Raw genomic sequence first — 23,246 nt, 5'->3', positions numbered from 1 at the left:
TTTCCACTGCCCTCGTTTGCTCTCCCTCTCTTGCTTGAGCTGTTTCTTCTACCTGGAATTCCCATGTTGGCAACATAATCACCAACTAAAAGATTCTTTTTTAAAAATGTTTATTTATTTTTTATTTTTTATTTTTTTGAGACGGAGTCTCGCTCTGTCGCCCAGGCTGGAGTGCAGTGGCCGGATCTCAGCTCACTGCAAGCTCCGCCTCCCGCGTTCACGCCATTCTCCTGCCTCAGCCTCCCGAGTAGCTGGGACTACAGGCGCCGCCACCACGCCCGGCTAGTTTTTTGTATTTTTTAGTAGAGACGGGGTTTCACCGTGTTAACCAAGATGGTCTCGATCTCCTGACCTCGTGATCCACCCGCCTCGGCCTCCCAAAGTGCTGGGATTACAGGCTTGAGCCACCGCGCCCGGCCAAAATGTTTATTTTTTAGAGATAGGGTCTTGCTATGTTGTCTGGGCTGGTCTCAAACTCCTGGACTTAACTGATCTTCCCGCCTTGGCCTCCAAAAGTGCCGGGATTACAGGCGTGATCCACTGTGCTAGCCTTTTCTTTTTTTTTTTTTTTTTGCAGGGTCTTGTTCTGTTGCCCAGGCTGGAGTGCAGTGGTGCCATCATAGCTCACTGCAGCCTTCAACTCCTGGGCTGAAGCGATTCCCCTGCCTCAGCCTCCTGAGTAGCTGGGACTACAGGCATCACCACCATGGGCAGCCTATTTTTAAATTTTTTTGTAAAGATGGAGTCTCACTATCAGGCTGGTCTGGAACTCCTGGCCTCATATGATTCTCCTGCCTTGGACTCCCAAAGTACTGGGAATCCAGGCATGAGCCACCATGCCCGGCCTGTCCCCATTTTTTTTAATCCATCTGATTTTTTTGTCCTCCTCACTAAAGATATGTTGGTTTGTCTTGTGAGGTTTTTTTTTCATGTGGATTCCTTAACCCCGTCCAGCCCCTCATTCCCACCCCAGCCAGCTCACACTTGTTTGTCACAGCTCCTGGGACTCCCGTTGACACACAGGGACTAGCCACCCACAGTGGACTGTGCTGTTCTGTTTGCTCCCTTAAATTTATCGTGCTTACAGAATGCCACTTCTGCAAACTAGTTAAGTAGGGAGAGTTGGCTCGTGGATATGCTCGCTTGCTCATCCTCTTTGAAAAGGTAACCAGCTCTGAATTCTTTTTTTTTTTTTTTTTTTTTTTTTGAGATGAGTTTCGCTCGTCGCCCAGGCTGGAGTGCAGTGGCGCAATCTCGGCTCACTGCAACCTCCACCTCCTGGTTTCAAGCGATTCTCCTGCCTCAGCCTCCCAAGTAGCTGGGATTACAGCCACGCACCACCACGCCCACCTAATACTGTATTTTCAGTAGAGATGATGTTTCACCATGTTGGTCAGGCTGGTCTTGAACTCCTGACCTCAAGTGATCCACCCGCCTTGGCCTCCCAAAGTGCTGGGATTACAGGCATGAGCCACCGCGCCAAGCCCCAGCTCTAAACTCTTAAGAAACTCTTGAGAGGGTCTAGGTCAGTGCTGATAGAACCTCTGCAGTGCTGGGCCTGGTGGCTCACACCTGGAATGCTAGCACTTTGGGACGCCAAGGTCAGAGGATCTCTTGAACCCAGGAGTTTGAGACCAGTCTGCGTAACACAGACCCCATCTCTACAAAAAATTTAAAATTAGTTAGGCATGGTTGTGAGTGCTTATAGTCCAGGATACTTGGGAGGCTGAGGTGGGAGGATTGTTTGAGCCCAGTAGGTCGAGGCTGCATTCAGCTCTGATGGCACCACTGTACTCCCACCTGGGTGACCTTGTTTCAAAAAAAAACAAAAAAACACTCTTGCAGTGATGGAAATGTTCTACATTTGCACTGTCTGAAATGCTACACACTAGCTACACATGGCTACTGAGGTCTTGATATATGACTAGGATAACTGAATTGATTTAGTTTAAAAGAATTTTTTTTGAGACAGCCTCACTGTTGCCCAGGCTGGAGTGCAGTGGCATAATCACAGCTCACTGCTCACCCTCCTGAGCTCAAGCGATCCTCCCTCCTTAGCCCCCAAAGTAGCTAGAACCACAGGCGTGCGCCACCACGCCTGGCTAATATTTAGGCTTTTTGTAGAGACTGGGTCTCACTGTGTTGCCTAGACTAGTCTTGAACTGTGGGCTCAAGTGATCCTCCTGCCTCGACCTCCAAAAGTACTGGGATTAGAGACCTGAGCTACCATGCCCAGCCTGGTTTAGTTTAATTTAATTTTATTTATTTATTTATTTGAGACAGGGTCTTGCTGTGTCACCCAAGCTGGAATGCAGTGTTGTGAACACAGCTCACTGCTGCTTTGATCTCCGGGGCTCAAGCAGTCTTCCCACCTCAGCCTCACAAACTGTTGGGATGACAGGCAAGAGCCACTGCACCTGACCCAAAGACATATTTTTACCGGTAGTGTAGTGTAGCCTTAAGACTGTACTAGCAGATAGAGGTGGAAAAGTAATGTAAAGTGAATATCAAATTATGTTTATAAATAAAGCAGTTGCTCATTAAGGTTGTTTTGTTTTTAAACCTCCTTTTTTATTCTGGGTTACATCATTCCCTGGCTGTCTTTACTCCAGCATCAGTGAGTCCTGCAGTCACTATAGCCCCCTGCGAGGACAGATATTTTGGTCACCATCAAGTGGATCTTTATTTTTGTCCAACTTTACAATTCTGCCAGTTCTGACCCTTACATTCTCTTTGCCTTGAATGCCAGGACCCGCCTCTGATGTTCACTGAAGAGTACCAGAAGAGTCTGCTAGAGCAGTACCATGTGGTTCTGGATCAAAAACGCAGAAAGTACGTGGTTGGAGAGCTCATCTGGAATTTTGCCGATTTCATGACTGAACAGTGTAAGTGGCAGTTTGGCTCATGGGATAAGGTACCCGCCCTTATTTTTTCAAGTTGCCTTGCCAATGCTGGCCATTTCGATTGTAAGAATATTGGAAACAGTGGGGAAGCTGGTTTAATCCATGTAGGTTGTGTTGAGAATTTTGTAGGAAAAGTAAGTTGTGCTTAGGAAGCAGGAAAGCAGTCAGGCCCCCGCCTCCTCCCAAATGTGGTCAAAAAGCAGACAGGAGAGTCAGCTATGGTGAGACGGAAATGGCTAGCTTGCCTTGTTCTTGTCTATTTCATAGCCAAGGAGGAAGGAAAAACGGGACCTCATTATGGATTTACTTTTGGGAAACACTCATTATTCCATAGTAGGGTACAAAGCCTGAGAAGCTTAAGGTATTTCAGGCTGTTGTACATTACTCACTTGCGAAAAGCAGGCTCATCGAATACAGGTGAGTTTCAATGCGTCTTGAATGAGGCAGCATTTAAAAGTCTTCAGGCTGGGCATGGTGGCTTATGCCTATAATCCCAGCACTTTGGGAGGCCAGGGTGGGAGGATCGCTTGAGGCCAGGAGTTCAAAACCAGCCTGTTCAGCATAGCAAGACCCCATCTCTACAAAAACAAATTAGCTAGCATGGTGGTGTGTGCCTGTAGTCCCAGCTGCTTGGGAAGCTGAGGCAGGCGAATCACCTGAGCACAGGAGTTGGAGGCTGCAGTGAGCTGTGATTGCACCACTGCACGAGAGCCTGGGCAACAGCGAGACCTGCCTTTAAAAAACAAAATTGGTCTTCAAAGAGAATAAGATCTGTGTTCTCACATGGGGACAGATGAGGGGCTGCCATGTTCGCAATGAATGTGTCCCATTTCTTAGTTTATGGACTTACTGTAAACTCAGGATGGCAGTTTGGTGGGTTGGAGAAGGATATGGTAATGGTGGGAATTATATTACTTACAGGGGAAGACAGGCCTTTGAAAGGTTAAAGCTTAAAAGTGAGAGTGGAAAAGGGATGAATGAATGAACAAGATGAGGTGAGAAGGAAGAGGGAAAGGGAAAAGGAGAACAGGAAGCTCTCCTCTGCGTGGCACTTGCAATAAATGGTTTCTGGGGACATCCGTGATGGCAGTTTTGTGGAGAGGCGTGAGGCTTTATGTGATAAGAAATGAGCTGCAGGCTGGATGCAGTGGCTCACGCCTGTAATCCCAGCACTTTGAGAGGTTGAGGTGGGCAGATCACCTGAAGTCAGGAGTTTAAGACCAGCCTGGCCAACGTGGAGAAACCCCGTCTCTACTAAAAATACAAAATTAACCGAGCATGGTGGCGCATGCCTGTAATTCCAGCCACTTGGGAGACTGAGGCATGAGAATCGGCTGAACCTGGGAGATGGAGATTGCAATGAGCTAAGATCAGACCACTGTACTGTAGCTTGGGCAATAAAGTGAGAGTCTTTTTTTTTTGAGAGGGGGTTTTGCTCTTGTTTCCCAGGCTGGAGTGCAGTGGTGCTGTCTCAGCTCACTGCAACCTCCACCTCCCGGGTTCAAGCAATTCTCCTGCCTCAGCCTCCCAATTAACTGGCATTATAGGCATGCACCACCACACCCGGCTAATTTTGTATTTTTAGTAGAGACAGGGTTTCTCCATGTTGGTCAGGTTGGGCTTGAACTACCGACCTCAGGGGATCTATGCATGTGGGTCTCCCAAAGTGCTGTGATTACAGGCGTGAGCCATTGTGGCCAGCTGACTCGATCTTAGAAAAAAGAAATGAGCTGCATCACGATGGGCAAGTAGCCTAAGCTTATCATAAGCCTGTCCAGGGGATAATGCCGCCACCTTGTGGGTGTTGTAAGAGCTGCATCTGACGAAGTACTTGGCGGTGCCTGTGTTCACTCTTGGAAGAAACAGTCTTGAACATTTTGGTGGGGAAGGCCTCCTTTGCATTTAACATTTCCATTTAGTGGTGGTCTCATTGGGGACAGAGAATGTCCTGAGAGCACAGCCCTGATGGGTGTTTGCCAGCTGTGTTTCCCACCAGCCTCAGCTCAGGCCTGATGACCACTGGTGGTGGGTGCTGACAAGCTGAACATCGGCCCTGCCCCAGAGGACTTTGAACTCCATGAGTAGGTCCCACGTAGGCACCTGTGGCTGCTCAGGACCCTGGCTCCCACTAGGTGCTATCTCTTCAGAAAGACCCAAGCCTTTTCAAGGGTAACTGTCCCAGATACGCACAGCTCTCTGCCTACCTAGTTACCAGACAGCTGGGAAGCCAGCATGTAAACCTTATTTTTGCAAGTAAAAGATAAACTTTTGGTGCTTTTTTTTTTTTTTTTTTTTTTTTTTGAGATGGAGTCTCACTCTGTCTCCCAGGCTAGAGTGCAGTGGCACGGTCTCAGCTCACTGCAACTTCTGCCTCCTGGGTTCAAGCAATTCTCCTGCTCCAGCCTCCTGAGTAGCTGGGACTACAGGCACCCACCACCATGCCCGGATAATTTTTGTATTTTTAGTAGAGATGAGGTTTCACCATATTGTCCAGGCTGGTTTTGAACTCCTGACCTTGTGATCTGCCTGCATTGGCCTCCCAAAGTGCTGGGATTACACAGGCATGAGCCACTGTGCCCGATCAATTTTTTTATTTTTAATAGAGACGGGGTTTCCTCACGTTGGCCAGGCTGGTCTCGAACTCCTGACCTCAGGTGATCCACCTGCCTCAGCCTCCCAAAGCGCTGGGATTACAGGCATGAGCCACCACACCCAGCCGCTGTTTTGGGTTTTTCCCCTCACAGAGTAGAAAACTAGGAATTAACACATCAGGAAACCTGAGTGTTGGGCAGAGCAGTGGTATTTAAATATTTCAACCCATAAATTGTCACTTCACAGCAAGCATCCTGAAACTATAAGAGGACATTTGGCTGAACATGGTGGCTCGTGCTTATAATCCCAGCACTTTGGGGAGGCTGAGGAGGGCAGATTGCTTGAGCCCAGTAGTTTGAGACCAGCCTGGGAAACATAATGAGATCTTGTCTTTACTTAAAAAAAAAAAAAAAAAATTAGCCGGGCATGGTGGTGCTTGAGAGGCTGAGGCGGAGGATTGCCTGAGCCCAGGAGGTTGAGGCCACAGGGAGCTATGATTGTGTCTCCGCATTCCAGCCTGGGGGACAGTGAGATCATCTCAAAAGAAAAAAAAACAAGACATTTCTATGTGGTGCCTACCTTGGCTCCAGTGTGGTTCTAACTTGACCCATCAGAAGTCATCTGAGTCGCTTTGTGTCTTTTTTTTTGTTTTTTTTAGCACCGACGAGAGTGCTGGGGAATAAAAAGGGGGTCTTCACTCGGCAGAGACAACCAAAAAGTGCAGCGTTCCTTTTGCGAGAGAGATACTGGAAGATTGCCAATGAAACCAGGTATCCCCACTCAATAGCCAAGTCACAGTGTTTGGAAAACAGCCCGTTTACTTGAGCAAGACTGACACCACCTGTGTCCCTTCCTCCCCGAGTCAGGGTGACCTACAGCAGCAGAACAAGTTCATGGCAGACCAGAACGTTTCTGGCCTGGGTTTTATGCTCATCTGTGCTAGCAGGGACCACTAGAGGTGGAAATAGAAGATTTTCTAGTATGGAAATAAAGAGTTGGCATGAAAGTGGCTACTGAAAAGCATCTGAAATCATTTCTGTGCGTCGCGCTGTTTTCAGAGCCTTAACTATGTGTGGACTTTGGAGAAACTGCTGCTCCAAACCCCCACCATGTTCAGAGCAGCTGGTTCCAGAGGGCATCTGCAGAAATAGCCCCATGGTCCTAGGGCCGCCGTGTTTGTGTAGCAAACCGGGCCAGCCTCAACAGGGAGTGAGTAGAAGACTTTCACAGCTGCTGTTCGACTCCTCAGATGAGCTAAAGTCCCACATGTACCAAAAATTCATAGAAACGCTGTCATGCTGCAGCACTTAGCAGGGTCTGTGAGCCAGTTTCCACATAGTTAAGCTGGCAGTGTCTGAACTGGAAGGTTAGAGGTAACTGGTTCTCCCAGGACATCGTTCTGACCTCAGCCATAGGGTCTTGACAGAAATGGGCAGATGAGTGTAAACGCCCATTGGCTTTATCATAACGGATGCCACTGAGTGTGACAAGACCTCCTTAAACAACTCTGCCTACAAATCAGCATTCCATGGCTTTACACCCCGAAATGACGCCACCTATCCCCTCCCAGAGCACAGTCTTTCCTTAAGGAATCTCTCCTCCCTCTCTTCACGGGCTCCGGTAAGGCAAGGATGGTGCATCAGTTCTGATTTGAAGTATATGCTTTGGAAAAATATTCCTTTTGCTGTCCAGTCAGTTGAAAGACAGTAAACCAATACAGTTTTGTTTGTTTTGAGACAGTCTTGCTCTGTCGGCCAGGCTGGAGTGCAGTGGTGCAACCTCGGCTCACTGCGACCTTCACCTCCGGGGTTCAAGCAATTCTCCTGCCTCAGCCTCCGAAGTAGCTGGAACTACAGGCAACTGCCACCACTCCCAGCTAAATTTTTAAAAATATTTTTAGTAGAGACAGGGTTTTGCCATGTTGGCCAGGCTGGTCTTGAACTCCTGACCTCAGATGATCCGCTCGCCTTAGCCTCCCCAAGTGCTGGGATTACAGGCATGAGCCACCGTGCCCGGCCTCCAGTATGGTTCTTGCTATAGAACTTGATTTCCCCCTCTCTTGTGGTTGAGCCCTCTGTCTCCACACAGACCCTCCTTTTTAGCTTTCCTGTGCAAGCTCCATGAAAGAAAGAATAAAGTTAATTTCGCCTGGTTTTATTAGGCATCGTCAGTCCATTTTTAAAAAATGAGAGTGTAGTCAGTTCCAATTAAGAATCTAGGGCTTGTATATTTTTAATCAACCTCTCTTTAGTTTTCAAAGGAATCAAGTTTTGTGTTCCAGTATGTCAAGGTATAATGAATAAAAGTTGACAAACATTAAGAAAAGTTAAATGTAGTAGACACATCTAAATGGTTTACAAATTAGGGGTAGTTCTTTTTTTTTTTGAGATGGAGTCTTCTTCTGTTGCCCAGGCTGCAGTGCAGTGGCATGATCTTGTCTCACTGCAACCTCCTCCCGGGTTCAAGCAATTCTTCTGCCTCAGCCTCCTGAATAGCTGGGATTACAGGCACACGCCACAATCCTGTCTAGTTTTTTTGGGTTTTTAGTAGAGACAGGCTTTCACCATATTGGCCAGGCTGGTCTTGAACTCCTGACCTCAAGTGATCCACCCACCTCTGCCTCCCAGAGTGCTGGGATTACAGGCATGAGCCATTGCGCCCGGTGGGGGCAGTGCCCCTTTCCACAGGTCTTAAGCTCCAGCACAGAACACGCTTGTTCTAGTCCATGAAGGATAGCTCAGCTGTATTTCCAACGGATTCATCTTTCTTGCCGATGCTACCTTTTTAGAGGATTATACATGGAGTATTCAAGGTAAGCTAAAGTAAAACTATGGAAAAACAGCTCATTAATACATTCTGAGTGTTCACAGAACAGTAGGCAGTGACACATTTTATCATTAATTCTTGACAATCACATATATCATAAACCCACAGGAATTCCAAGATCTAGAGGTCTGAGGACTCTGAATCTTCTGCAAGTTACGTATGATTTAAGAGAAAAAGAATCAACCCTGTATACCTTAGAAATGAGGTTACAGTATTGACTTCAAGAATATAAGGCTCCTACCGAGTCTAAAAAGACCTCGTTTCAGCTTTTTTTGGAATGCAACCCTGCAGTTTAAGAATAATAGGAGCACAACTTCCACAGGTAACTTCTACATTTATTTTATACCAAAAAAGTTATGTGCAACAAATAAACATTCTTACATATTTACATTTGGTTTTATTTATCAGTTAGCAAAACGGCGCCTTAAATCTCTGATAAAGAGTATTTCTATCTAGATTAAAGGGGAAACCTGCCCACTGAACTCCATTTTAAATGAATGTTTACTCTGGAGCTTAAAGCACTAGTAAGAAATCTTTCTCATGGAACATTCTAGACAGATCATACACCTAATACTTAGGTCATGCCTAATACAGTTTTATAACAAAACATTTCACCTTTTCTAGGTGAATTTGTAGTAAAAAAATGTTTAGCCAAGTAGCTGGGGCTCCCACCCTTGCCTTTTTTGTTTGATGGAAGGGTAGTTGTCACAATTAGAAACCGTAAGTGCTGCCTGAGGTGTCTGAAATGTTTCACCAATGCTTGTGTGTTGGAGGAAAAGACATGAAGACAGAAACTGTATCATAGGTCATTAGCTCGTCTCCCCAAATAGGTTACCAGAAGTCACAGAGGGTCTCCTTGTTGGCATCTAATACTGATTTTCAAGACAAGATCTCCTGTCACTCTTGGTACCAATCTAAGTTACGAAGAAACTGCTGAAGATAACTCCACTTTTGCCTTTTGCCAATAGTCTTTTCAAAAACTAAATGAAAAACAATAGTCAACAAATAGTTTTTATTTACTTTTTATTTGAGACAGAGTTTCACTCATTGCCCAGGCTGGAGTGCAATGGCACAATCATGGCTCACTGCAAACTCCGCCTACCGGGTTCAAGCAATTCTCCTGCCTCAGCCTCCGGAGTAGCTGGCATTACAGGTGCCTGCCACCATGCCCAACTAACTTTTGTATTTTTAGTAGCGATAGAGTTCCACTATGTTGGTCAACTGGTCTTGAACTTCTGACCTCAGGTGATCCACCTGCGTCGGCCTCCCAAGGTGCTGGGATTACAGGTGTGAGCCACCATGCCTGGCCAGCAAATAGTTTTAATTTCACTGTAGTCTTGGTCCTCTTTGAATGAAAACAGTCAATGCTTTGAACATCATTTGAAAGTAATGAATTTAAGGAGAGGACACATGTGTAAAGGAACAGTGATTCTGGGCACACAGCCAGTTAACCCTGAGTTATTTCACCAGAAATTTACTTTTACTGAGAGCAACTAGCTGTAATGCAAAACCAAATGAAATCCTCCAAATCACCCAGATTCCCTAGAATTTATCATCTAACCCCAATTCGTCTTTCTTCAAATGATATTTGTGAGCATCAAGTCAATAAATGGCTTCATTTGGAACAAATTACTTAAAAAAGATGAATCATGGAATTACTGCTAAAAACAAATGTTTCCCCTCATCTGTCCTTTAACACTGGTGGCTAGTAATGCTGCAGTGTTCAAATATTCAGTAAATAGGGCAAAATAATCTTCTAATTTTATAACACTGGTGATTCCCCCCTCTTCTGGGCAGAATAGAAGGTATAGAAGGGAATCTGAATTCTCCAGGGCAAAAAACACCCAATTAATACCACCAGGGTTCTGTTACTTACTGAGACACTGGCATTACAATGCTGTTATGACAGGCAGTACGTGTTCCTCTCTCAATGAGGAAAAAAGGTATTAATTCAACTGGGCCATAAGAATGTGGCAAAAAAAATTTTATACAACTGAAACAGTGGTTTCCCCGAGCCTTAGAAAAGCAAAGGAAAAACTGAAAGGGTCTGGCTGACCATTTTCCCATGTTTTCTCAGGTAAGAGTTGAAGACATTTGCAAGAATGCAACATCAAGACAAGCTTTAACTATACTCTGCTGATTGATACAAAATAGGATGAAAAACCATTGGATCCTGGGACACGAGGAACTTGTTTAGCACAACCGGTGTAATGTGTACCACAGTTTTAACCATTAGGCCATTTCCACTGTAGCTTAGAGAAAAGAACCAGAGGACTGCCTTGGTAGAGCTGGACGCGCTGCTATAAGACGGCCTCGCTGTACAGCCCTCAAACGTGAGGACTTCTTTCTCCATAGGCACCAGACGGCCAATCAGTGCTTTCTAGAGTTCTTTAACTACTTCAGAATACAAGAACAGTACATCCATACTCCAACAGCCATTGAAAGAGTCACATTCATGGGAAAACACAAGTCTTGATGAAATCTTGAGTTAAGCTATCTTTTAAGAAACTGGTTGAAACTGGTGAAAAGTTCATTACAATTCAAGCTTGATACCTGCCTCGGGCCAGAAGACCTACGTTGCATTAATTCTGAGTCAGTGGAAGCTACAGAATTGTTGCTGACCCTACACATTTGAGTTTACAGAGCAGAGCCTGTCCCCTCCCTTCAAAGAGAAGGCAAATAAAGCACTCAAGAGGTACTGGTCTCATTGACTGTTTTTAACATAAAATGATTAATCAGATTGGAAGCAAAAACATTACTGCTGCTTCCCAACCGGAGGAGTGAAATGATCACACAGGACCCTTCTGCAGAGTGCGGGTTTTCTACCTGACGGTGAAGACGGGAGGGCAGGACACTTCTGCCCAAGGTCAACACACAAAATATTTGGTTTGAGATTTAAGACAGAAGGCACTTTTAACATTCTGATATCAGATGTTAACCATACAAACGTCCTGTCACAATTTCATTTGGGTTTACTTGAATCCCCTTCCAAAATTCTTCTTACTGCATGTGTGTCATTATGAGAGCAGTGGCGACACGACCAGATTTAGCCTTGAGATGTGTCTACCTGTTCCTATTCTCCCGATGAAGCAAACTGCGCAGCATGTCAGCCCTGAAGGTTACAAATCCAGTATTTGACTGCAAAACAACTAAATTAGACATCCGAGTGGTTAGTGCAGAAACAGTGAGCAAGAACACTGGCTCCCACGCTGGAGCGACGGGGCTTAGACTGGTCTTTTCCATCATAATACTGTTTGGTTGACTGGCACCAACGTTAAGGAAAAATATCTGCATGAAAATTCAACTGGTGGAAGAATCTTTACCTAATAATGCCAGGCTTATATTTCCAGCTTTTCTCCAAAGAAAAAATACCCATTTTCCCATCCTTGGTGTCCTGAAGGCCTTGGACTTGAAGGTCTGGCCACATAACTCATTCTGTAAGGTTAACAATTGGTCCAGTTTTATGACTGGACACAAACAGGACTTGAACGTTCCAATTCAGTTTCTTCCTTTCAGAAGAGGGAGATGAAAGGGAACCAACCACCCTATTATTATTTTTTTCACCCTATTATTTGCTGCACCCACAGCTGCCAGTACTTTCCACAAGATGGTGTGTATAGGCTATTTTCACTATCTCCTCAGTCAACGCTCAGCTGACAGTTCTTCAATGCTACACTCCAACTAAACTGTACAGTAAGTTCTGCAGAAATGGATCTAATATTTCTACCTTTATTTACAAATATCACATAATGGATTCTAGTTGAATCTACATGTTTAAATCCATCAGCTAAAAACATATTACATATTGTAAACATGGCAATATTTAATACAGTATCTATTCTAAAATATTTTCATGTCATGATCACATTTGTTATACCTGAAATTGAATTTATGCACATTAAAGAATTACTAGCAATGGTTGCTGACTTTACAATTGAGGGCAGGGGGCTAGGGCTACATTTTATCATTTCAGAAACATCTTCAAAGTAAAGTTAAAGCTTGTCTTTGATTGGCTCGGCGTATCCTTTTTGTATCCATATTTAAAATGAAGATTGACACAGAAAATAGCGAGGGCCCCTTCTAATTTACAGGATTTTAAAAAATCAGTTTGAGATTCTTAGGGACAGTGTCTGTTGTGAATAATAATAATAATAAAAACCTGCTGCAAAATAAACTGAATGGAAAAGGGGCTTGAGACTGTCAGGGCAGAGTCCGTCGGGCGTCAGTCCTGCTTGGGCTGCAGCTGCCGCTTCCAGGCCTCGTTCAAGTAAACTAGTCGTTTGTAGTTGATAATGAGAAGAAGGAAGTTCAGCACGTACGTGACGACGCAGATGATGCAGAACTCCTTCAGCACAAAGTACAGAATGTAGGCCAGGTACAGGGACCCCACGACCGACATGATGGAGGACGTCATGAGGATCAAAGCTGCCACCGCGCTTGCTGTCATGCCTGTAAGAGAAGAGACGCGGGCTCAATCAGGCCTTGGAGCTGCAGAGAGGCTTTCTGAGTGACAAGGACTAACACTGTGTGACTTGCTGCAGTGTTTGAATACTGATCTTCCTGCCAAACTCTGAAAATTGAAAACAGAAATACTGGTCTGTTTCATTAAAATTATACAGGTGGACTCTGCAGATCAAATGCTAGCTTTTCAGGATTTTGAGATGGGGTTTCACTGTATTGCCCAGGCTGGAGTGCAGTGATACAATCTCACCTCACTGCAATGTCTACCTCCCGGGTTTAAGCAATTCTCCTGCCTCAGCCTCCAAAGTAGCCAGGATCACAGGCATGTGCCACCATGCCCGGCTAATTTTTTGTTGGCCAGGCTGGTCTCCAACTCCTGACCTCAGGTGATCCTCCCGCCTCAGCCTCCCAAAGTGCTAGGATTACAGGTGTGGGCCACCATACCCGGCCAAATGCCAGTTTTATAGCTGCAATGTTTTTGATTTCTCAATCTTTCGGTGAAATGTTACTAATTTCATAAACTAACCTAGTTGAAAATATGCACACAAAGCAAACATGCAGTCTCACAATCACATTAAGCAATGAAGCTGACTTGTAACATCAACAGCCCCAAGACACCAAATGAATAAAGGGACATGAGGACCGCAGCCTTTTCCTAAACCGAGCTGCACACATTTGGTGAGAACCTTCTCTGGTTTTCACTACAGCCTCCCCATCTGTGGAAAGTAAAATTTGCTTTTCCATGTTTAGATCAGATTGATTAAAAATCCACAATGAGAGGTGACTTCACCAACAAGCTGCTGAGGAGAGAAAAACTCTTGCTAAACATTTCAGGAAGGGATCACCCTGGTGGATAAGGGAAACCACAGTTAGCTCATTGGCTGTATGTGGGCCAAACCCGATCAAGAAAAATGGTGGACATGTGTGCTAAACCCAGACTCTCAGTACAAAAAGGCACCTAAAGCCAGGCGCAGTGGCTCATGCCTGTAATCTTAGCACTTTGGGAGGCCGAGGCAGGCAGATCATTTGAGGTCAGGAGTTTGAGACCAGCCTGGTCAACATGGTTAAACCCCCCTCTACTAAAAAATACCAAAAAAAAAAAAAAAAATTGGCATGGTATTGCACGCTTGCAACCCCAGCTACAAGGGAGGCTGAGGCACAAGAATTACTTGAACCCAGGAGGCGGAGGTTGCAGTGAGATGAGATTGCGCCACTGCACTCCAGCCTGGACAACAGAGTAAGACTCTTGTCTCATTTAAAAAAAAAAAAAAAAAAAGGGTACCTGAATTCTGGACTCTATCTTCACATGTATTGTTTTTAGTTTCCTGTGGCCAACAGTATGGAGAATATGTGCATTTATTTTCAAGGACAGAGAAGGCAGAGCATGTTAAACGGCCCTCCTACCCAATGACTCATGGATAAGGATAACAGAAAGAGGAACAAAATAACCGGTGGGAGCAGGTTTAAAGAAGTCAATTAAAGAGCCGAAATCCCGGTGCCTGTTGGCAAAAAGAAAAGCAACAAGAAGACGCCTATGGGCTGGCTGGGCTGGCTCGGCCACAGCCACGGGAACTAGATGCTTTCATAGGGCACTTCAAAAGACTAAGGTGCTGCTGAATTACTGCAGGGACTAGCAAATCTGGCCAGCTACCTGCTTTAGTAAATAAAGTTTTATTGGCACTCAGCCATGCTCATTCATTTATGTAATGTCTGTGACTGCTTTCACACTAGAAGACAGAGTTGAATGGCTGCAGCAACTGGCAAAGTCAATTTTCTGCCAGGCCCTTTACTGAAAAAGTTTGCTGACTTCACCTATGCTAAACAACTAACATTTCAAAATTAATGCGGTCACAATTTTATCTAAGAAAGTTAATTTCAAAATGAGACGGGCAAGTTATTTCTTCCTCCATGCCTCTCTTTTCTCAACTGTAAAATTGGGATAACAATCATGCTTACTTCCCAAGACTGCTGGACAATTAAATGAGCTGAGATAATGCAGGGTTAAAGCACTAGAATAGTGTATAAATACCAGCTGTCCGTTAAATACTACCGTAATGCAACTAGGTACTTGTGGCTCAGGGTAAAATTCCCAATGGAATTTAAAATGTGCTGTAACTCTAAACAAATGATGGTACAATTATGCAATGGATTATTCTGCAGCTGTAAAAAAGAATGAAGACATTTAATAAACTGATATGGAAAAATCCCCATGATATATCCATCAAGCAAAAAAAGAAAAGAAAATGCAAGCTGTAGAACAGTGGGTATAGCATCTGCCTTTTATATTTTAAAAAGGAGGAAAATTAAGATTGTGTATGTGTACTTTCTCGTATATGCAAAAAGAAACTCTAAAACAATAACAAGCTACCAGTTGGGGCTGAGGAGCAGTGGAAACCAGGGAAAAAGAGAAGCGGTAGGACAGATTTTTCTTTGTGTAACATTTTATATATTTTTATTTTTTTTTCCTGAAGGAGTCTTGCTCTGTTGCCCAGGTTGGAGTGTAGTGGCACGATGTTAGCTCACTGCAACCTCCGCCTTCCGGGTTCAAGCAATTCTCCTGCCTCAGCCTCCCAAGTAGCTGGGATTACAGGTGCGTGGCAGCACACCCGGCTAATTTTTGTATTTTTAGCAGAGACAGGGTTTCACCATGTTGGCCAGGCTGGTCTTGAACTCCTGACCTTGTGATTCACCCATGTTGGCCTCCCAAAATGCTGGAATTAATGGCATGAGCCACTGCGCCTGGTCCTTTTTTAAAAGTTTTGAACCATGTGAATGGATTACCAATGAAAAAATTAAATTAAAAATGCTGTATCTCAAACAGCTTAGAAGGGAGTACAGATGTATACATATGTAACAAACCTGCACATTGTGCACATGTACCCTAGAACTTAAAGTATAATAAAAAAGAAAAAAAAAAGTGAGTACAGATGTCCTGCTCTGGAAACTGTTAGGTTAGTTCAAATGTGCCTCACATGAAGACACCAACATTAGAAGGCACGTGAAGCATCCAAATGCAAGTCAAAAAATGCGAATGAAAAAACACATATGATACATATGATTTAAAATATGCATACAGCATGGCATTAAATTAATGGTATAAAAAGAAATTTGGCTGTAGCACCCCTATCTTCAAAAGTTAATCTAGTCAAAGGCTTTTCTTAGGTTCTTTGCCTTTAAGGGAAAACGCCTTGCATTTGGGCTTATATTTCATATTATTCTCTAGAAATCCAGCAAAATGGAAATATGCAGAATACAGTGAAATTTCTCCCTCCTGCCCAACCACCAGACCCCCTTCTATGCATTTACATGCATGTATACAAACATGTTCATCCTATACATATTATACCAAAATTTGCATTTTTCACTAAATAGTATATTTATCTTTCTAGGATATAAATATAGATCTCCTTTTTCCTTTAATGGCTACATAGTATTTCATACTATTTTCTAATTTATTCAACCATTACGTATTTCTAAGCTAACTCCTTTTTTTTTTTTTTTTTTTTTTTTTGCTATTTCACACTGTACCGCTATGAATATCCGTGCGCACATATCTTTGAACTTCTGCAAGATACACAGATATGGAACTGGGCAAACTCGACAGAACTACTGAGAATGACTTAGATTTATAATTTGCCTCATAACAAATCAATTTCAGATAGAAGAGTTACATGTATTTTTAATGAACCAAATCAAAAGAGCTGACAGATAATGGAATATTAACAATTAAAATACAAAAGCATTGGTATGCAACAAGATCTATAAAAAAGAAGACAAATAAAATGCAAAGGTAACAATGGATGGATTTAACTCTGAAAGTATAAAAACTTAATAAAATATAAATTCGTAACACTAACAAAAAAAGATAAAGAATGCGTTAAATGTTTGTAACACAATAAAAACGTACTATTATTGGGATCCAATATCTAAATGGACAATAAAAGGAAATTAAAAAGAGTAAAATTTAAATAGGTACTAATGTGTAACTATCAGCAATTTTTCCTGGTGAAGATTATCATTATGACTAAAAAAAAAAAAGAAATTTTACAAAACACACCTTAAAAATAAAGACTGCTAGAGCTTCAGGGAAACCAAAGAACTGAGGGAAAGCAACTTGGTAACACCGATTAAAATAGAAAATATCTGTGTTTTTTGATCCTATGCCTGGAAATTTATTTTGTGGAGATTAAGGAAGGAGTGGGAGGTCTTTAAACAAAGCTGATCAGTGCAGCATTATTTAGAAGTCAAAGGTGTGAAACCTAGATGTTAACAATAACAGGATAAACAACACTATGTTGAAACACAGTTCACATCAAATTATTATTAGTTTTTGAGACAGGTCTTGGTCTGTCCCCCAGGCTGGAGTGCAGTGGTGTGATCTCGGCTGCCTGCAACCTCCATCTCTTGGGCTCAAGTGATTCTCTCACCTCAGACTTTCAAGTAGCGGGGACTACAGGTGTGTGCCACCACAACCTGGCTAATTTTTTTATTTTCTGTAGAGACAGAGTCTCGCCACGTTGCTCCTGGGCTCAAGTGATCTACCCTTCTCGGCCTCCCAAAGAGCTAGGATTACAGGTGTGAGTCACTGCACTTGGCCCCAAATTATTATTATTTATTTATTTATTTTTTGTGAGACAGAGTTTCGCTCTTGTTGCCCAGGCTGGAGTGCAATGGCGCGATCTCAGCTCACTGCAACCTCCGTCTCCTGGGTTCGAGTGAATCTCCGGCCTCAGCCTCACGAGTAGCTGGGATTACAGGTATGCACCACCACACCCGGCTAATTTTGTAATTTTAGTAGATACAGACTTTCACCATGTTGGCCAGGCTGGTCTCGAACTCCCAACCTCAAGTAATCTGCCCACCTTGGCCTCCCAAAGTGCTGGGATTACAGGCATGAGCCATTGCGCCCGGCCCCAAAATTATTCTTAAAAGCAGAAGACTGTAGGAATAGTGGATATGTAAAGGTCATGGGATTATGAATATGGTTTCTCATTAATGTCCCCTTAATATATGATATCTTTACAAAGGCTACAGAGTCTATAAAACTAGGAAACACATTTACAGGGAAGATGGGAGTGATAATTTCTGGAATGGGACTGGTTTTTCTGGACATCATGAGATACAGCTCTCCATGATTAAACAGCAAGTGACATAAATTCAACATTAATATAATAAAATCTTAGCGAATCAAGTTTTCACAATACAAAGATGTTGTACATGCTAGTGGCTCTATAAATAACACATGCTTTTATTTAACATCAAGACACTTCAGCGCAAAGACACAAAGTACTAAACGGAATATAACAAACTTATTTTTGTATTGATAAATACTTACCAAGTAATAACTGTAGTATATAAAATATAAGTCCAAAGACACTGTTTGGCTGGTTTAATACACCATCCTTTCCAAAAATGGAACCCAAAAGACCAAATCCTCGACCCCATCTGTAAAATAAGGAAAACCGGTAACCCTATATTGGAATTTCCCTATTTTAAAAAATGTAAAATTATTTGAGAACGTTATCCAATTCTAAAATCAACTAAGCTGTCAAATGTCTTAAATGTCCTGTGTTGAGAGTGATTTACCCCAAAGAGGGAGGCCAGTCACTAGATTTCTGATTAAAAATAATCATCTAAAATGAACCTATCTAAAAGTGCCAGTATACCCATCTGAATCTCTCAGTTGCCAATTTCTATGTATTCTCTTTTCCAAAAGGTAGGGCAAAGTATTCATTTTCCAGTGGCATTAGTATTTGCAGAAGGAGACTTCTCTCTGCTTAAGCCAGGGTCTCTTAACAGTGGACCACTGACATTTTGGGCTACATAATTCTTTGTGCTGGGGAGTGTTCTGTGTATTACATAACTAACAGTACCCTGGGGCTCCCCCAACTAGATGCTGCTAGTACTCCTCCACCCCAGGTGTGACTACCAAAAACACAGTCACAGCCATTGCCAAATGTCCGCCGGGACACAACTGCCCCCGGTTGAAAGCCATAGATGTAAGGGGTGCTATTAATTCACTCAGAGAATACAGATTGAAAAGTTGTTTCTTCACAAATTTCACCAGGATATGCATTAAGCAATACACTGGGAATGTATTTTTTAAATGTAGGGCTGGGCATGGTGGCTCACGCCTGTAATCCCAGCACTTTGGGAGGCCGAGGCAGGCAGATCACGAGGTCAAGATTTTGAGACCAGGCTTGCCAACATGGTGAAACCCCTGTCTGTACTCAAAACACAAAAAATTAGCTGGGCATGGTGGCGTGCACCTGTAATCCCAGCTAAATGGGAGGTTGAGGCAGAAGAATCTCTTGAACCCGGGGAGCAGAGCCGAGATTGCACCACTGCATTCCAGCCTGGGCAACAAGAGAAAACTCTATTTCAAAAAAAAAAAAAAAAAAAAACGGGATAATATCAGAAACTGTAGGTCTTTCCTGGACTCCTATATCAGAGGTAAAAAACTGGATACATTATATGCCCTATCAGTTTTTATTTGCAATTTAACTTTAAATCTTGCATTTGACTAAACATTTTTAAAACTTGACTTTCTTTTTTAAATTGTTAATACTTATTTGATAAAACTTGATACAAATATCAAGCTAACATTCATTTTGAATAACAAAACCTTTAAAGATAATGTTAACTCTCGATGGAATGAGAGTGCTTCTTAAATACTAAAAAACATAACCAGTTATGGTGTTAAGTCAGTAGAGAAACACTCTAAATAAAATCTAAACTTTGGTTCTGAAGACAAACTGCCCCAAAGCAAGGATAAATACGTGGTTCTTCATGGGCTACAATAATTTAATGGCACTCAATGCCCAAGATAGAGAATGAAACCCCTGCATAACAGTGATGTTGGGAGAGAAAAATCACCCCGATTTTACAAACAAGTGAAAGCCATGAATATTTTTATTTTTATTGTAAAATTATACAATCCTTTTTTTGTTTGTTTGTTTGTTTTGAGACAGGATGTTTCTCTGTTGCCCAGGCTACAGTGCAGTTACAATCAGGACTCACTGCAGCCTAGACCTCCCAGGTTCAAGTGATTCTCCTGCCTCAGCCTCCCAAAGTAGCTGAGACTATACAACACTCAACTTTTTTTTTTTTTTTTTTTGTATTTTTTGTGGAGTTGCAGCTTTGCCATGTACCAAGGCCAGTCTCAAAGTACTGGGCTCAAGCAATCCTCTCACGTTGCCTCCCAAAGTGCTGGGATTACAGGCTGAGCTACCACACCCAGCCTTCAGTTATACATTTCAAAGAACATAAAATAATTTCCATTATATTCATTTCTTCTTTCACTCATCTAAATACTTATTGGGCATGTACTGTGTGCACTGGTGCTAGGTGCTGGGGATGCAGAAGTGAACGAGCCAGACAAGGTGCTGCCCTTGTGGACCTTAAATTCTATTTAGGGAAGAAATAAACAGGTAAACAAACGCCAGGTTACCTGCAGAAATGGACACACCTGGTAACAGATATACAGGAAAATTAGAAGGGGAACCTCTAGATCAGTGCTTCCGAAATTTTAAAAGCGCAATCACTTTGGGGTCTGGTTAAAATGTAAGCTTTTCCTTCAGTGCATCTGTGGTGGGGCCTAAGAGTCTGCGTTTCCAGAGAAAACAACCCAAAATGAAAAGCTTGCAGGTGATACTGACGCTTCTGGTCTGAAGACCACACTTGGAGATCCACAGCTGTGGTAAGAGAAGGGGTGCAGGAAGCTCCTCTAGCTCGATGGTCAGGAAGGACCTTTTTCAGGAATTAAGTTTTAAATGAGATCCTGAGTGATGGTAAGCAGTCAGTCTCATGAGCAATGGCAAGTCAAAGGCCTTGAGGTAGGAATGAGCTGTGGGTGTGCCAAGGAAGGTCATCGAGGCTGGGGCATGGTGATTGAGGAGAGTGACAGGAGAACTAGGTGTGAGTCCAATCATTTACATTATTTAGGGCCTTGTGTGTAGGCCGTGCCAAAGAGTTTGAATTTTATTCTAATTGCAATGAAAGACGTTCAGTAGCTTTCAAACCGGAGAGTGAGATAAGCTTATTTATGATTACTCTTTGCTGTGGCATAAAGAACAAACTGCTGGGGACCGGCGTACGGCCAGGGGGAAACTACATGCAATCAAACCTCTGAGCCCTACTCATCCCAGGCAGGAATTCAAATTTCAATCACTGCCTTTGGCAACAGAAATAAGTGGCATACTGCCAAAATGATCATGGCTAAACAGAATTTTTATATATTCAAAGCATTGGTCTATGCCTGATTATTCATGTAAGATCACATGGGTATTTTCCTTGAAAACAATGTGGCATCCACAAATGAATATATTATCAAAGTTATACATGCATAAGGTTTCAAAATAAAAGAACATCAAAGCCTTCTAATACAGAGATGTTCCCTCCTCTAGCCCTCCCCAAGCTCAGTTCTCATCCCCAGAGGCATCCACTTTGATGTCTGTTAACTGTTTTCACTTTTTTTTTTTTTTTTTTTTTTTTTTGCTTTTTTTGAGATGGAGTCTCACTCCTGTTGCCTAGGCTGGAGTGCAGTGGCGCAATCTCGGTTCACTGCAAGCTCCGCCTCCCAGGTTCAGGCCATTCTCCTGCCTCAGCCTCCTGAGTAGCTGGGACTACAGGCGCACACCACCATGCCCAGCTAATTTTCTGTATTTTTAGTAGAGACAGGGGGTTTCACCGTGTTAGCCAGGATGGTCTCGATCTCCTGACCTCATGATCTGCCCGCCTCGGCCTCCCAAAGTGCTGGGATTACAGGCATGATTTCACTCTTATTTACTTCCACATTTCTAAATAATATGTTTACGTTGCTATTTCTTTCTTTCTTTCTTTCTTTTTTTCATTTTGAGACAGTCTCGCTCTATTGCCCACGCTGGCGTGTAGCAGCGCAACCTTGGCTCAATGCAACCTTCACCTCCTGGATTCAAGTGCTTCTCCTGCCTCAGCCTTTTAAGTAGCTGGGATTACTGGCACCCGCCACCACGCCCAGCTAATTTTTGTATTTTCAGTAGAAATGGGTTTTCACCATGTTGGCTAGGCTGATCTTGAACTCCTGACCTCAGGTCATCTGTACGCCTTGGCCTCCCAAAGTGCTAGGATTACAGGCATGAGCCACTGTACCCAGCCCTAAATATTATCTTTTGACTTTCTAATACGGTAAGCCAGAATGTAGCTTTTTTTTTTTTTTTCTTGAGATGGCGTCTCACTCTGTCAATCATGTTGGAGTGCAGTGGTGAGATCTGGGCTCACTGCAACCTCCACTTCCCAGTCTCAAGCAATATTCCTCCTCAGAATCTTGAGTAGCTTGGACCACAGGCATCCATCACCATGCCTGGCTAATTTTTGTATTTTTGGTAGAGATGAGGTTTCATCATGTTGCCCAGGCTGGTCTCGAACTCCCGAGCTCCGGCGATCAACCTATTTTGGCGTCCGCAAATGCTGGGATTACAGGTGTGAGTTACTGTGGCCAGCCAAATATTGCTTTAAAAAAAAATTATTATATAATAGAAAACTTCAAATGCACATACACAAAGTGAGCACAAGGATGTAATAAACACCCATGTATCTATCATTTCGCTATGGTAAACAGAAAAGGTATTATAAAAACAAAACACACACAAAATATCCAAAAACCCCCAGGTACCCATCACCAGCTTCAATAATTATGCCTTTCTTGTTTCATCTCCACTTTACATTCTCATCACTTGAGAATTACTTTTAGTTCTTTTATTTATTTTTATTGTTTGAGACAGAGTCTCGTTCTGTTGCCCAGGCCAGAGTGTAATGGTGCTATCTCGGCTCACTGAAACCTCTGCCTCCCGGGCTCGAGTGAGTCTCCTGTCTCAGCCTCCTGAGTACCTAGGATTACAGGCTCCCACCACCACACCGGGCTAATTTTTTTATTTTTGGTAGGGCCGGGGTTTCATCATGTTGCCCAGGCTGGTCTCGCCTCCTAGATTCAAGTGATTCTCCTGTCTCAGCCTCCTGAGTAGCTGGACCACAGGCATGTTCCACCACACCTGGCTAATTTTCTGTATTTTTTAGACCTCAAGTGATCCACCCACTCCAGCCTCCCAAAGTGCTGGGATTACAGGCACAAGCCACCATACCCAGCCACAAGTAAGTTAAACTTCTGATTACCTTTATTTACTGATTTGTTATTGGTATTTTGGAAATCATTTGCTTTTTTCTTTGTTGTTTAAATTTTTGTTACTAATAAATATGCCATTATCTTGCTTTTACTACTTTATCAACATTTATTCTTTAAAACAATAATCTTAAAATTCTCTTTATTTTTATTTATGTATTTATTTTTGAGATAAGAGTTTTGTTCTTGTTGCCCAGGCTGGAATGCAATGGTGCAATCTCGACTCACTGCAAACTCCACCTCCCGGGTTCAAGCGATTCTCCTGCCTCAGCCTCCCGAGTAGCTGGGATTACAGGTGCCTGCCACTA

General features: G+C 43.1%; 2 protein-coding genes across 7 annotated transcripts in view; one reads left to right on the top strand and one right to left on the bottom strand.

Annotated features, from left to right (window-relative positions):
- LOC112423955 (beta-glucuronidase) overlaps positions 1–14,987 on the top strand; it is a 30,445-nt gene extending 15,458 nt beyond the window's left edge. For 3 of the 6 annotated variants that reach the window (XM_071095281.1, XM_071095285.1, XM_071095287.1), the window contains 2 exons: positions 2,750–2,885; positions 6,154–6,504. In XM_071095281.1, coding sequence (XP_070951382.1) covers positions 2,750–2,885; positions 6,154–6,320 — 303 coding nt within the window. In that variant the 3' untranslated portion in view covers positions 6,321–6,504. Of the gene's footprint in view, positions 1–2,749; positions 2,886–6,153; positions 6,505–8,167; positions 8,308–8,429; positions 8,644–10,398 lie in introns of those variants that run through there. The other 3 variants (XM_071095284.1, XM_071095282.1, XM_071095283.1) reach the window with 3 other exon arrangements.
- Positions 8,636–23,246, bottom strand: part of LOC105466317 (vitamin K epoxide reductase complex subunit 1 like 1) — an 82,629-nt gene continuing 68,018 nt past the window's right edge. Inside the window, exons 2-3 of the mRNA XM_071095293.1 lie at positions 18,118–18,227; positions 8,636–12,770 (exon numbers count right to left, since the gene is read on the bottom strand). Coding sequence (XP_070951394.1) covers positions 12,544–12,770; positions 18,118–18,227 — 337 coding nt within the window. The 3' untranslated portion in view covers positions 8,636–12,543. The remainder of the gene's footprint in view (positions 12,771–18,117; positions 18,228–23,246) is intronic.

This window comes from Macaca nemestrina, chromosome 4 (genome assembly GCF_043159975.1).
Source record: "Macaca nemestrina isolate mMacNem1 chromosome 4, mMacNem.hap1, whole genome shotgun sequence".
In the NCBI taxonomy this organism is placed as follows: domain Eukaryota; kingdom Metazoa; phylum Chordata; class Mammalia; order Primates; family Cercopithecidae; genus Macaca; species Macaca nemestrina.
Note: the sequence above shows the minus strand (reverse complement) of the source record. Positions and strands in the feature narration are given on the sequence as shown.